Source organism: Zingiber officinale, chromosome 10A (genome assembly GCF_018446385.1).
Source record: "Zingiber officinale cultivar Zhangliang chromosome 10A, Zo_v1.1, whole genome shotgun sequence".
Lineage (NCBI taxonomy): Eukaryota > Viridiplantae > Streptophyta > Magnoliopsida > Zingiberales > Zingiberaceae > Zingiber > Zingiber officinale.
In genome coordinates, this window is record NC_056004.1 from 40,072,098 (window position 1) to 40,086,076 (window position 13,979).

A 13,979-nucleotide genomic window follows, 5' to 3' on the forward strand; every position below is an offset into this window, starting at 1 on the left:
TGCTTCACCTAAGTCCTTCATTGAGAAACAAGTCCCTAGCCAAGTCTTGACAGACTGTAGCAAAGGGATATCTTTCCCAATGAGTAGTATGTCATCCACAAACAATATGAGGAAGACAACTATGTCCCCTACAACCTTCTTGTAGACACAAGGTTCATCTTCATTCTTGATGAAACCAAACTGTTTGATTGCATCATCGAATCGAAGATTCCAGCTCCGAGAAGCTTGTTTTAGTCCATAAATGGACCTATGCAGCTTGCATACTCTGCCAGTATGCTGTGGATCTACAAAACCCTCAGGTTGTGTCATGCACACATCCTCGATCAGGTTTCCATTCAGAAACGCGGTTTTGACATCCATCTGTCATATCTCATAGTCATGGTATGCTGCAATAGCAAACATGATCCTAATGGACTTAAACATCGCTACTGAAGAAAAGGTTTCATCATAGTCAATACCATGAATCTGCTTGAAACCTTTAGCTACCTAGTGACCCTTATAGATAAGTCCATCCATGTCAGTCTTTCTCTTAAAGACCCACTTACACCCAATGGATTTTACCCCTTCAGGTGGATCAACCAAAGTCCATACTTGGTTGGTGTACATGGATTCCATTTCGGATCTCATGGCCTCTAGCCATTTCTCAGAATCTGGTCTCATCACAGCTTCCTGATAGGTGGTAGGCTCATCCTCTATGAGCACAACGTCATCATGGTCAGACAAGAGAAATGAGTATCTCTCAGGCTGACGACGTACCCTATCAGACCTACGAAGAGGTATGTCTACTTGAACTGGTTGTTGTTCCTCAACTCTTTGTGGAACAACATCATCCACAATACTTTGTGGTTCCAGTTCAACTTCCATCGAGGCTTCAGTGCTATGGTCCGCATCTTGAACTTCTTCAAGATCGAACGTACTCCCACTAGTCTTTCTAGAAATAAAGTTCCTTTCTAGAAAGACCCCAGTCTTTGCCACAACTACCTTGTGCTGACTGGAATGTAGAAGTAATATCCCTTAGTTTCCTTGGGATATCCAATAAAGTAGCACTTGTCAGATTTGGGTTCTAACTTGTCTGAGACTTAACGTCGAACGTAAGCCTCACAATCCCAAATCCTCATGAAAGACACCTAGGCATCTCTCCCAGTCCATATCCTATATGGTGTCTTTATCACGGCCTTGGATGGAACTCAGTTGAGTATAAAAGCTGTCGTGTCTAGAGCATAGCCCCAAAGGAATGTCGGAAGATCTATGTGACTCATCATAGATCGTACCATATCTAATAGGGTACGATTCCTCCTTTCGAATACAACATTCCACTGTGGTGTTCCAGGAGGAGTGAGTTGGGATAGGATCTCACACTCAACTAGATAGTCACGAAACTCATGGCTAAGGTATCCACCACCTCGATCTGATCGAGGTATCTTAATACTCTTGCCAAGCTGGTTCTGTACTTCATTCTTGAATTCTTTGAACTTTTCAAAGGATTCTGACTTATGTGTCATCAAGTACACATAACCATATCTACTGAAGTCATCAGTAAATATAATGAAGTACCTATAACCGCCTCTAGCAGCGACATTGAAAGGGCCACATACATCACTATGTATAAATCCTAACAAATCAGTCGCTCTTTCGCTGTGCCCACTAAAGGGAGTCTTGGTCATCTTGCCTAGTAGGCATGACTCACACGTCTCATAAGATTCAAAATCAAATGAGTCCAATAAACCATCCTTATGGAGTTGGGATAAGCGCTTGTCATTTATATGACCTAAGCGACAGTGCCAGAGATATGTTTGGTTCATGTCATTTGACTTGAACCTCTTGGTATTTATGTTATAGATAGGGCTTTTAAGGTCTAGAATGTAGAGTCCGTTCATCAGAGATGCACTACAATAGAACATATCTTTTAAATAAACGGAACAACATTTGTCCTTTATTATAAAAGAGAAACCTTTCTTGTCCAAACAAGAAACTGAAATTATGTTCTTAGTTAAAGCAGGCACATAACAACATTCATCTAATTCTAATACAAGCCCAGAGGGCAGAGATAGATGATAAGTCCCTACAGCAACAGCAACAACCTGTGCTCCATTGCCTACGCGTAGGTCCACCTCGCCCTTTGCCAATGCCCTGCTATTTCTCAGCGCCTGCACATTAGTACAAATGTGAGAAGCACATCCGGTATCTAATACCCATGATGAAGAAATAGATAGATTGACTTCTATAACATATATACCTGAAGTGAAAGTCTCACTTCGCTTCTTCTTAAGATCTTCCAAGTACACCTTGCAGTTCCTCTTCCAATGCCCGGTCTGACCGCAGTAGAAGCAGGTAGCATCCTTTGTGACCCCTCCTTTAGGCTTCAGTGCCTTGCCTTTGCCCTTGGCTTGGGACTTTCCCTTACCTTTGGGCTTGCCCTTGCCCTTGTGTTTCTGAACCATCAGAACAGAGTGGGGCTTAACCTTCTTATGGTTCAGCTCAGCAGTTCTTAACATGCTAAGCAGCTCGGGCAATGGCTTGTCAATTTCGTTCATGTTGTAGTTTAGAACGAATTGACTATAGCTATCCGACAAGGATTGCAAGATCAAGTCAGTGGCCAGCTCTTGGCCAAGCGGGAATCCCAACCTTTGTAGGTTTTCTATATACCCAATCATTTTGAGTACATATGAGCTTACGGGAGCCCCATCTGACATCTTTCACTGAAATAGTGCCTTAGAGATCTCGAATCTCTCGTGCCTCGCTTGTCCTTGATACAGTTGGCGAAGATGTTCAACCATATCGAAAGCACCCATCAACTCATGTTGCTTCTGAAGCTCAGAGTTCATGGTCGCGAGCATTGATGCTTCTTGTAAGCATCTTTGTGTGCTCGCGTGACATTGGCAGGAGGAGCCTCCGGAATGGGCTACTCCAGAACGTACAGTTTACGTTCTTGGGTGAGAACTATTCTCAAGTTCCTGTACTAGTCCAGAAAATTTGCTCCGTTGAGCTTGTCCTTCTCAAGGACAGAACGCAGGGAGAAAGAGTTCGTATTCGACGTCATGGTTATCTACAACAGAAAAATACAGAAAATAAATATCATATTCTTTTAAATCATTTAATTAGGTCTTTAACTAAATGATGCTCCCACTGAATTCTATAATTCATGTGGGAGAAGATCCACATCATACTAACCCTTGAGTTAGCTTTGGCTAATACGCCCAAGACTTAGTATGATCGGTAGATAACGATTTACCAATTACATCTCTATGCAACTCTTGTTTATAGGATCATTACCCACAGTTATATTAAAACTTGAGTTAGCTTTGGCTAATACGCCCAAGAATTAATATAAATGTGATTTATGTCCTATCTTTTCAACTGTTGGAAGAATGTCTATAGTTGTACTTGATCCAATCGAGTTAACTAGGAATACTCAATCTAATTGAGTTTGTACTCGCCCATGCGTTGATAAGCGGGACCAAGATTGTCCCTCCGTACCCTACCAAGATAATATGTGTTGCTCTGCTTTGGCAGATTTAACAACACATGTGATCGAGGTAGTGATAGGTATCACAGCACGGTAGACATTTGAGTTGACACGATTGAGATCTAATCTAATCGAGAGGGTGCATCTTCTACACGATTTAGATCTAATCTAATTGTTAGGCACTAATTAATTACTAATTATGCATCACATACACACAAGTAATTAATTAAATTATTTGTGATTAGTCATGGCCCTACTACGATCTTCTCAAGCCAATGAGAAGATCGGATGGTCAACCTAAGGTCAATAGCTTCTCAAGCTCCTCCCTTTGACCACCTTGTGTTACTCGCGCCCTCCTCATAACTCTGTCTCGAGTGGACCTTCCACTGCTCCAATTTTGTACATTATAATTTTGAAACTCAAGTTACATTCGAGTCTAAACTAATTTACAACAAGAATATAAAAATAGAGAAAGGCACGACGGGCAGGTCGCGAATCGAATATATAACACGCACATCACATGACGGCACGCAGGCCGTATTATGAATTACAACACATTTCTAATCAGATTGGATCTTTTTGGGCCATAACTATCACAAAATAATACATAATTCTAAATTATGTATTTTCTATAATTTTCTGTAATTTTTACAATAATTTTACAATTTTTATGAGTAAAATTCCCGGCGGTTCCGTTTAGCGGGTTTTCGGGCGCAATCGCGGAACGAATCCCCTTGCGGGGCCAGGGGCAGCGCCCCTACCCGCGATCTAACCATCGCGAGTGTTCCTTAGCGATCCTACAACGCCTAAGCCCGCTGTCCCAAAAGGATTTGGGGTGAACCTTGCCGTTTCGGAAAAATCTTCTCGGTAGTCGAAGCCTAAAGTGTCGAAACACTTGTGCTTCGCTTCTACGAGAAAAATACCCATAAAAACTATAAAAATCCTAAATTTATAGAAAATTACAGAACCTACATTTTTCATAAAAATGTAAACTAAACTCGTATAAGACTTCGCACGTGGCTCTGATACCACTATTGGATTTTTCGGGCCGCGAAAACCGCTTTTCCGAGTCGCAGAAACCCCGAAACCCCCATGCCATCGGATCCGTGCGAAGTAAAACTTTCGAAAAACATTACGAGTACGAGTTTTATGCTAGTTCTAAACTAGGAGAAGGAATTACCCTTGATGCGAAGCCCTTCGCGTATCCCGCTCTTCCAAATGATGTCGGATCTCGATGTTGTCAAGTGCACAACCCTCTAGAAGTATCCACACGAACAAATAGGTGGAGAAAACCTAACACAAAGGTGTACTAGCACCTTGGTAAGGTTCGGCCAAGAGAGGAGAGGGAGAGCAAGGAAGAAGATGAAGTGAATGCCCTTGAATGAAAAATGAATTTTCATTCCACACAAAAGTGGTCGGCCACCTCTTGGAGTTGTAACTCCTTTCCATTAAATGTGGCCATTAAAGAGAGGATTTGTAACCTCCATTAGGTGGCACACACATGTGCTAACTATGATGATGTGGCACATCATCATTGGCCACTTAATGTCAACTCACAAATGATGTGGCATAAAGTCAAGTCAAACTTGTCTTTTCCTCTTCCTCTCAAGTTAAGTCAAACTTGACATAATCTCTCTCATGGTTGATCTAATCTAACCATTTGATTCAAACCAATTTAATATAATGAATCTAATTCATTTAATTAAATTGATTCAATGAGTCATAATCTAAATTAGACTCATTGAACACATGAATCAACTTGAGTCCAACTCAATTAGCCCAATTAGGATTACTCTTAATCCAATTTGATTCATCACATGAATCTAATCCTCTTGGTTCATCATATGAACCTAATCTCCATCTAATTGTCCTTAGTGTGTGACCCTATAGGTTCTTGTAATGTTGGCAATGCCCCTAAACTCATTTAGGAGCATAAGTAATGAGCGGTATCAAGCAACACATCATTACTACCCAAGTTACAAGAATGTTGAGATCCAACATCACCTTGTGACTACTAATTGTGACTCCTCACAATATATGACAAGTGTCCTTCTATCCTAGACATCTAGATTGATCAATATGAGGCATAGACCGTGTCATCCTTTAATCAATCTAAATCTTGAACTTCAAGTAGACTCACTAAATCAAATGAGCTCAATATCTCATATTGACTCATTTGGGCATGGTCATGCACTTCGTGGTCTCACTCTATCAAGAATATCGATGTCACTCCCATCAAATGGAAGGGATAAATCTCATCTACATCACTCACATCCCTCTGCATAATTCGTTACATACCCAGTAATCGCCTTTATAGTCCACCCAGTTACGGGTGACGTTTGACGAAACCAAAGTATATAACTCCTTATGTAGGGATCCATGGTGACTTCAGGTCCAAGGACTAGTAGTCATACTAATAGTCACATGAGAAAGTATATGACACTCATATAACGATCCATGATACTTTCTCATGGCGGGTCATTTAATATACATTCTCCAATGTATACTCATGTGTCAACTTGATATCTCTATATCCATGACTTGTGAGATCAAGTCATCGAGTTGACCTACATACTAGTCTCGTCGCATTAACATTGTCCCTGAATGTTAATACTCGACTAGGAATGATTAAAAGTAGTGTTCCCTATATCATCTCACTATCGATTCAACCAATCGATTGATATAGGTAAGAATCCTCTACTCAAGGACGCTATTATACTTAGTTTATTTGGCACCAATACAAGTAAGCATAATAACCAAAACAAATGTTTTTATTTATATAAGAATATGATACAACAAGTCCATAATACAATCATCAAATAATTGACTCTAGGGCTCTGACTAACACACAGTGCCGCTTTTCCCCCTCCTGTTCCTCTCATCCGTATGACAGTCACTGTATCCGTGCGATTACCGACACAGTCCTGTGAGCATTCTTCCTCGTCTGCGGCTACCACCTCTCTTTGCCGATGTGGGCTCTTCCCTCTCCTTCCCCGACATCGTCATTGATCGTCGCTCTCTCCAAGCAGTCCGCACGGTTTCATGCTCACTGCCACCACTAGAAGCCAGTGAACCGCGGTTGCCGTTGCCCTGCCACCACTGTTACAGTCACCACCACCCGCCTATGACTATTCCCGACATGGTGCCATCGCCGGCCATCGGGCCATCGTGCAGCCTCCGTTGGAGTTGAAGCTGCCAACACAGATTGGGGTAAATTTATTAAATTAAGCTTGAATTTGATTACATGGGTTAATTAGATTAATCTATTTAATAGGTGGTTAGTTAATTAATCAAAATTTGGTTGATTAATTAAAATGGTATTTGATTATTTAAGATTAACGTTTAATTTAAAGATAGGTTGATTAATTAATAGATTAGCTTGTTAATAGATTTATTAATTTGAATAATGAGTTGATTAATCTGTTAAATTGCTTATTCACTTATAATAAGTTATAGAGTGATTAGTTGGGTTGTTAGTGGTAATTACTGATTTCATAAATTGATTATTTACCTAAGTTGATTAGGTAAGTGTAGGATGTTGAGTATCTTACTAGACCCTTGATTAATGATTTGAACTTATTCTTATTGTTAGTTAGATCAACTATAGTGTAAGATATCATGTATCCTACTACACTTTTATTTGTTATTTAGGCTCATACTTATATGCTAGTGAGGTTAGATCGATATATGGTTATAGAGTATTATATTGGATGTAATTATTCATTTTTTTTTGCTTATCGTTACGTTATTATATCCTAACAACCATTGTCTCTCATTCGTGGTTGAGAGAGTCGTTAATGACATTTGATATATCCTGTCAACCATTGTAGCGGAGAGGACACTAGAGATCGGAGAGGATGTCGGAGATCGAAGACGGGAGGATGGCGAAGATCGGAGAGAACACGAGAAATCGAGGAACGTGAGATCAAAGAATAATGTGAGATCAAGGCTTATCCCTAATTTTGATTCCCAAAATAGCAAAAGATTTTTTTTTCATCTCTACCATCACTATTTAGCGATAAATATTATGTTTCCGTCACTACAAATTTCACCAATACTATGTTCTTTTATTATTAACGACCATTGTAGCGATGAAATTATATTTTTTTCTCTAATTAGCGATGGAATTATAATTCCGTCGTTATATTAGTGACGAAACTATAATGTCATAGCTAATTAGCGACGGAATTATAATTTCGTCATTATATTAGCAACATAACCATAATGTCATTGCTAATTAGCGATGAGAATATAATTTTGTTGCTAATATAGAGACGGAAATATAATTCCGTCACTAATTCCGCACTAATGACAAGTTTTTTTAGTGTAGGTTTTCCTTCAAAAGACTAGGGTTCAAATCTCAGCAACACCATATTTGCCCCTGAGATAATGGTGCAGTGGCAGGATACCTTTTTAGTTTCTCAAACGTCTAAGGATTGAATATCAACTTCTATAAATTAACGGATAAATTTTCTTTATGTAGGCGGTTGACCTAAGAAATGCTAGGTTAATGAATTGCCTGCTGTGAGTGCCCGATTTATCCTAATAGTCTGATGGAAAACTTCCGTAGGATTAAATTAATGATCCTCAAAATTTATCAACATAAATTAAATACCTAATGTCAACTAAAAAAAGTAATACTACATTTCAAGCATTAATCTAGCAATTACAAATCGATTGCAAGACAACACGAAAATAATTCAACTAAGGAAACTTCACTTCTATGGTAAGAACCGATGAAGCTTCCCATTGCCATATCCCTTCGTAAGTTCAGTTCAACTAGTTGTTTTTTTTTGGTCACGGGATATGGTTGATTAATTTTAAAAATGGCCAATTTAATATAAAAATTTTCTAGACTATTAAGATAAATCGTGGATAACTCTTAACGTTGATAGATCAATTGCCCCTTGAGAGCAATTCAATTCAACTAGGACTAAGCCTTAACAAAGTTAGATTGCATAGTTCATTAAGCCAGATTTTGCCCAATTTATAAGAACTGGGAGATCTTGGGACTCCTTCCAGTTATCAGGATGTGTCTTGATGAGGAAAAGGAGGAGATCGCCGGAGTTAAAGCACGGGATATAGCTGGGAAGACGATCGATGCCATAGAAATTACTGAATCATGCACGAAAAAGCTTGAAACCATACATCTATCAACTATCTCCTCCAACCTTAGTACGCATTTCAGTAGTACTATCTACGTATCGCCGTTTAATTCTCAAAGGCAACTCGGCGGCACCACGTAGCCGGAAGCAGAACCGTCGGCGTGCTCGCACGAAGACTCCGCCGGCATATTCCCATACGTGAGCTTGATGTCCTGCAACCCGATTCCGGTGCACGGGTTGCTCGGGCTGCACAACAACTTCACCGCCACTTGCGTCGCCGACGACCCATGGATGTCGCTGTACGTCACCTCGCTGATCTTCACCCCCGAACTCTGCATATATATACACAATTTTTGCGTAAAGAAAAAAAAAATGGTAAAAAAAGAATTGATGAATCAGTTAATTTACCTGGTGGGGGCATCCTCTGTTGCCGTTGCAGTAGTTCTGGTCGATGATGATCGGGTTCTGCACATTCTGCATCACCGCGTGCTCGAACACCACCCCCTTGACGAACGCCTCGCTCGGCCGCCCCCACGTCTTTATCCTCAGCCCGTTCTGTGTTCCGGTGAACAACGCCGTCTTCACCGTCACGTTCTCCACTCCGGCCTCATCGTACCCCTTCCCCAAACTCCCGATACTGCGGGCCGGGCACCAATCCATCGTTAGCGCTTACTCTGCTTCATATGTTTCGTAATTGATTGAATTTTGCTTGCCTTATGCCGTGGCCGGGGCCGCAGTTGACCTGTTCGATCCAGAGGTTGGTGCTGCCGGGCCCGATGGAGATGCAGTCGTCGCCGGTTCTGATGCCGGCTCCGGTGATGGTCACGTGGCTCGACATCTGCACGTGGATGCCGTCGGTGTTGGGGCTGTTTCCCGGCGCCGTTATCCTCACGCCCTGGATCGTTGCGCCATCGCAGTTGTCGATCACCATGTGGTACAGCTCGCTGTTCACCGAAGTCACTCCGCTGATCGTGATGCCCCTCGAGTTCCTAAACACCAGCGACTGCGCCCGCATCTCAATCAGCCACACAAGTCGATGAATTACAAATTAAGAATCTTTGAGAAACGTGGTGGGCGATCGAGCTTACGTAGGCGCCGGCGGGGCAGCCGTGGCCAGCGGCCTTGCACGCCCACAGGGACGACCCGCGGCCGTCGATGGTGCCGCCGTACACCGTCACGCCCTCCACGTGGTCGAACAAGAGCCACTCGCCGGCGTTGCCGTAGCCAGACGGCGCGACGAGGGTGCCGTCAATCTGAAACTTGATCTTGTTGCTCTTGCAAGGGCCGCTGAATTCGGCTCGCCGGACCAAGAATGAACCCGACGGCACGTACACAGTGGCCGCGCCGGTCGAGCCGCAGGCGGCCTGCCACGCGCTGAGCAAAGCCTGGGAGGAGTCCGTCCGGCCATCGGACTTGGCGCCGTAGTCGGCGATGTTGAACGCGGCGTCAGCAGGAGAACAGAGGACGAGTGCGAGGAGGAGAAGAATGGTAATGGTGGAGCTCATCGCGTTGAGTTCAGCTATGAAAACTAAGGCTATGGATCTGGTTTTGAGCATGTCTCAGGTGGTACGATCGGTATTTATAAGATCAAACCATGTGAGGTTTTAGGTGAAAAGTGAAGCAAACTCTGCCGAGATTTATGATAACTGAACTCAGATTATGAACTTGTTGCAGAAGAAAAGCACGTTGCGAGTCAGAGTTCTTGCAGGTTTAGTGCAGTGAAAAAAGCTTGCGTTTGACTTTAAATTAGTTAACCGGTATGTGTCTTGTCTCAGAAAGTTTAGAGGCGAAATGAACTTCCTGATAAAAGTCTTTGAATGGAGTGGAACGCGGAGAAGAAAGCGGCGGCGATTTGAGATTTTCAACAGTTAAAAAATATACAACTGAATTTCATGGAGCACGCCTCCGATTTCTGTGCAAGATCAGATTTTCAAATTCACTATAAATATTAATTTGCCAGTAAAAGATTTTCAAAACTACATAAAAATTTCATAATACATGGTAATAAAGAACGATGATACCGTTAATATTGAAAAATAAAGAACTTTACAGAAGCCCTGGACGGAGGAGGATGGAATTTGTTTGATGGATCGATTGATCTTCACAAATGGAAAGTTTGTGATAATTTGCAAGCAAGGTGACGGATAGGGATAATAATGGATGTAAATTTCATATTCTTCGATCTTCATCCTCAAATATTATATTCATTCTTATTTCCGTATTTATCCTCCATCGGATTTTCAAATTTCATTCTTATTTTCATACCGATATTCATCTTATAGTAATACTCATACGTATTAGAGAATCACATATATTAATAATTTTATTTATTTCAATCAATTATGATCATTAAAAATATATATATATTAACATCATATAAAATATATATATAATTAAAAAATAGATTAAACATATATAATCTACTTCTTATTTTTAATTATATTCAATAAAAATAATGGGTGAATATATATATATATATATATATATATATATATATATATATATATATATATATATATATATATTTGTTAAAATACGGACATGAGCATGCGGACTCGTCCGCGACCCACAGCCATGTCATATTAATCTATTTTTTTTAATACAATATTTTCTCTTTCGTATTTTTTTTCTTCTTCTTCGTTCTCGCGCGCCTCGTCGCCACTGGCCACCCACCTGTCGGTCGCCACTAACCACTGCCTCCGATCGTGGCTGGAGGCAGGCGGCCGGAATCCAGACACGATCGCGCGCCGAAATCCAGATGCGATCGTGCGGCCGGAATCCAGATGAGATGGCGGCGGAATCCTGACGCGATCGCCCCAGAATTCGGACGCGATGGCGCCGGAATCCTGACGCGATGGCGCCGGAATCTGGACTCGATGGCGCCAGAATACGGTCGCCTGCCCAACACGGCCGCGATAGCGCTAGATCGCGACTGGAATCGAGCTGAGAGAAGGAACCTAATCTAGCGCGATCGCGGCCGGATTCCGGACGCTATCCATGACGGGTTCACCTCCTGGGCTATGGTGTGGGTGGGTCCAGGCCGTCGGAGGCCGTCGGCGGTGGGCAGATGGCCGGCGGGCGCGATGAGCTGCTTCGGTTCGGCGAGAACGATGGGTAGGCGGCAGCCGCCGGAATCCGGACGCGATCGCTTTCCCATAGTTCGGTAGTGGTCAGACGGCCGGCGGCGGGGCGGGTGGCCAGCGGTGATGAGGCATAAATTATTTATGCCTTAATTGTTTCAGGGAAAAAATAATTTTTGGGTAAAAAATTAAAAAGGTTATATATAATTTTAATCATATAAACTACATGCTCCATCGGTATATGTACGATGTCCTTCGAAAGATCTTTTATATATATTGCTCCATCGGTATATATACGATGTGCTTCGAAAGATCTCCCTTCAAGCCTCCTTGTGCATCCATTTGCAGGCACTCTTGAGAGTTGTCATTCGTCTTAAAATCTCCATCCACAACTTGAAATATTCCCATATCTTGTTGCAATAATCACACCTAAAAGAATAGGGTGAATGGTTTTCCATATGGCAACCATATAAGTCACATCAATCATGTAAGATGTAAGAATTAGATCATTCGCCAACAATCGTCATTTTTTTTTCCTTTGTATCCATCGAATACATAATAAATTCTTTTCGCAATGAATGTTCGATAGCACCTTGGTAAGCAATGGGGCATTCCAGCTTTTGAGGTTCTTCAGGCCCCAGCCTCCTTCCTCTTTAGTAAACATATATCTCTCGTCATGTCATTGGAAGCTCAGAATAATTTTGATAAATACTGTAATAGCTTTATCAAAAATATTGGTCAAAATTGTTCCTATTGTAGCAGTTTTAATTAAATTTATTATAATAATATTTGTCTATTTAAAATTAAATTAGAATAGTTTTATTAATATTTAAGCAGTTTTAATTAATAGTTGCTTTTGATATTTTTTTAATAGAAATATGTCTTTTATAATAATAAAAATAAAAAGTGCTCTTTTTAATTTAAATCCATTTTTTCCTATCTAAAAGAATAATTTTTCAAATTTCTATCGAGTAGAGAAAGAGATGGAAAGGAAGCCATCTCATATATGGGATGGAGAATTGGGGATGATGACAGTGAAGTTGGTTTATATCCTTCAAAGGCAACAACGTATAGAAGGTCGTGGGACTACATAAGAGGCATCGGTCCCAAGAGCAAGGTTAGTATATCTCACTGTTTTACTTAAAAAAAAAAAATCCTTTCATAATATTAATATTATTTTTTTATATTGAAAATGATTTTAAGAGTTATTAGTAATTTTTTTTTATTATTTTATATAAAAAAATGTACGGTTATGATTTTCTTTAATTCCACATTTTAAGATTGGTAACATCATGAACAGAGAAGGTTATATAAATACCCTGAATCGGTAATATTATAAAGTATATTTTTCTCAATTTTTTTTTTTTACTAAAATCAAATGTGATATTAAATTTATTTTTTTTATGAGGGAGAATTTGTTATAATAGCTTGCCCTTGAGTTCTCAAGGGCCGCCCTTACATTACACTACTGCATAGATTTGACATGCCCTTACCAAGTCCAATTTATGAGTCTAGGGTACTAATTTATAAATATTCATACATTATATTACACATACAACGCGTATGCCGATGACTAATTTAGTATAAAAAATCTACACAATTATTAATTTTTTCCTAAAATATCACTCCATCTGTATACATGCTTATCCGAACTGCTTACGCCACCAAAGCACAATTAAAATTTTTAAAAATAGACCACATTTTATAGGGTTTTAAAAGCATTTTTGATTGAGGTCGACACTAGGAGGGTTATTAATATAACGGATCTACATTTAAAAGCATTATTGATGTCTAATATATGTGTATCTATATTTATCTCTCTCTATGTCTGTAAGATCAACACCAAAGGGACGGTTAAGATAGCATATCTATCTTTAAAAAATATTATTTATCTCTCTTAAATACGAGGTAAAATGAAGATTAGAGAACATGATTACATTCAATTTGATAAGTCTAAGTCTGAGTTTTGTCTAAGAATCACTAATGATCTTAGCCACATTTGAATCAACTAACATAAAGACCAATGTACTCTTAGGAGCCTCTAACTTGAGTTTTACATCCTAAATAGGATATTGTGAGTTTCTACCATTTATACAATTTTAAGTAAATTTGATACAAATTCACTATTAGATTTTGGCATATCATATTCACTCAATAATACCAATTCCTTGAACTCTCCTAACTTTACCTATACTCCAAATTTTAAAATTTTAACAGTATATAATCATTAATGAGTTTTAGCTAAAACATGAAATCAATTCAAATTAAGACCAATGCACTCGTAAAAGCCTTATGAATTTCATAATGCTCTCAAACCTTAATTCCACA

At 40.0% G+C, this 13,979-nt stretch overlaps 1 protein-coding gene across 1 annotated transcript; it reads right to left on the bottom strand.

Moving 5' to 3' along the window:
- Positions 1-8,567: 8,567 nt before the first annotated feature.
- LOC122027409 (polygalacturonase-like) lies at positions 8,568-10,275 on the bottom strand. Its single transcript, XM_042586358.1, has 4 exons — positions 9,660-10,275; positions 9,285-9,574; positions 8,980-9,208; positions 8,568-8,903 (listed from the first exon to the last, which is right to left on the bottom strand). Exons 1-4 carry the CDS (start codon positions 10,125-10,127, stop codon positions 8,685-8,687), a joined length of 1,206 nt encoding a protein of 401 aa, XP_042442292.1. The 5' UTR covers positions 10,128-10,275; the 3' UTR covers positions 8,568-8,684.
- Between the last annotated feature and the right edge of the window lie 3,704 nt (positions 10,276-13,979).

Bases quoted from the DNA above. Each gene is read 5' to 3' on its own strand.
- LOC122027409 (XM_042586358.1), bottom strand. From the start codon at position 10,127: ATGCTCAAAACCAGATCCATAGCCTTAGTTTTCATAGCTGAACTCAAC. The intron at 9,575-9,659 runs GTAAGCTCGATC...ATGCGGGCGCAG, and splicing joins GCTGCCCCGCCGGCGCCTAC to TCGCTGGTGTTTAGGAACTC. The intron at 9,209-9,284 runs GCAAGCAAAATT...CCCGGCCCGCAG, and splicing joins GGCCCCGGCCACGGCATAAG to TATCGGGAGTTTGGGGAAGG.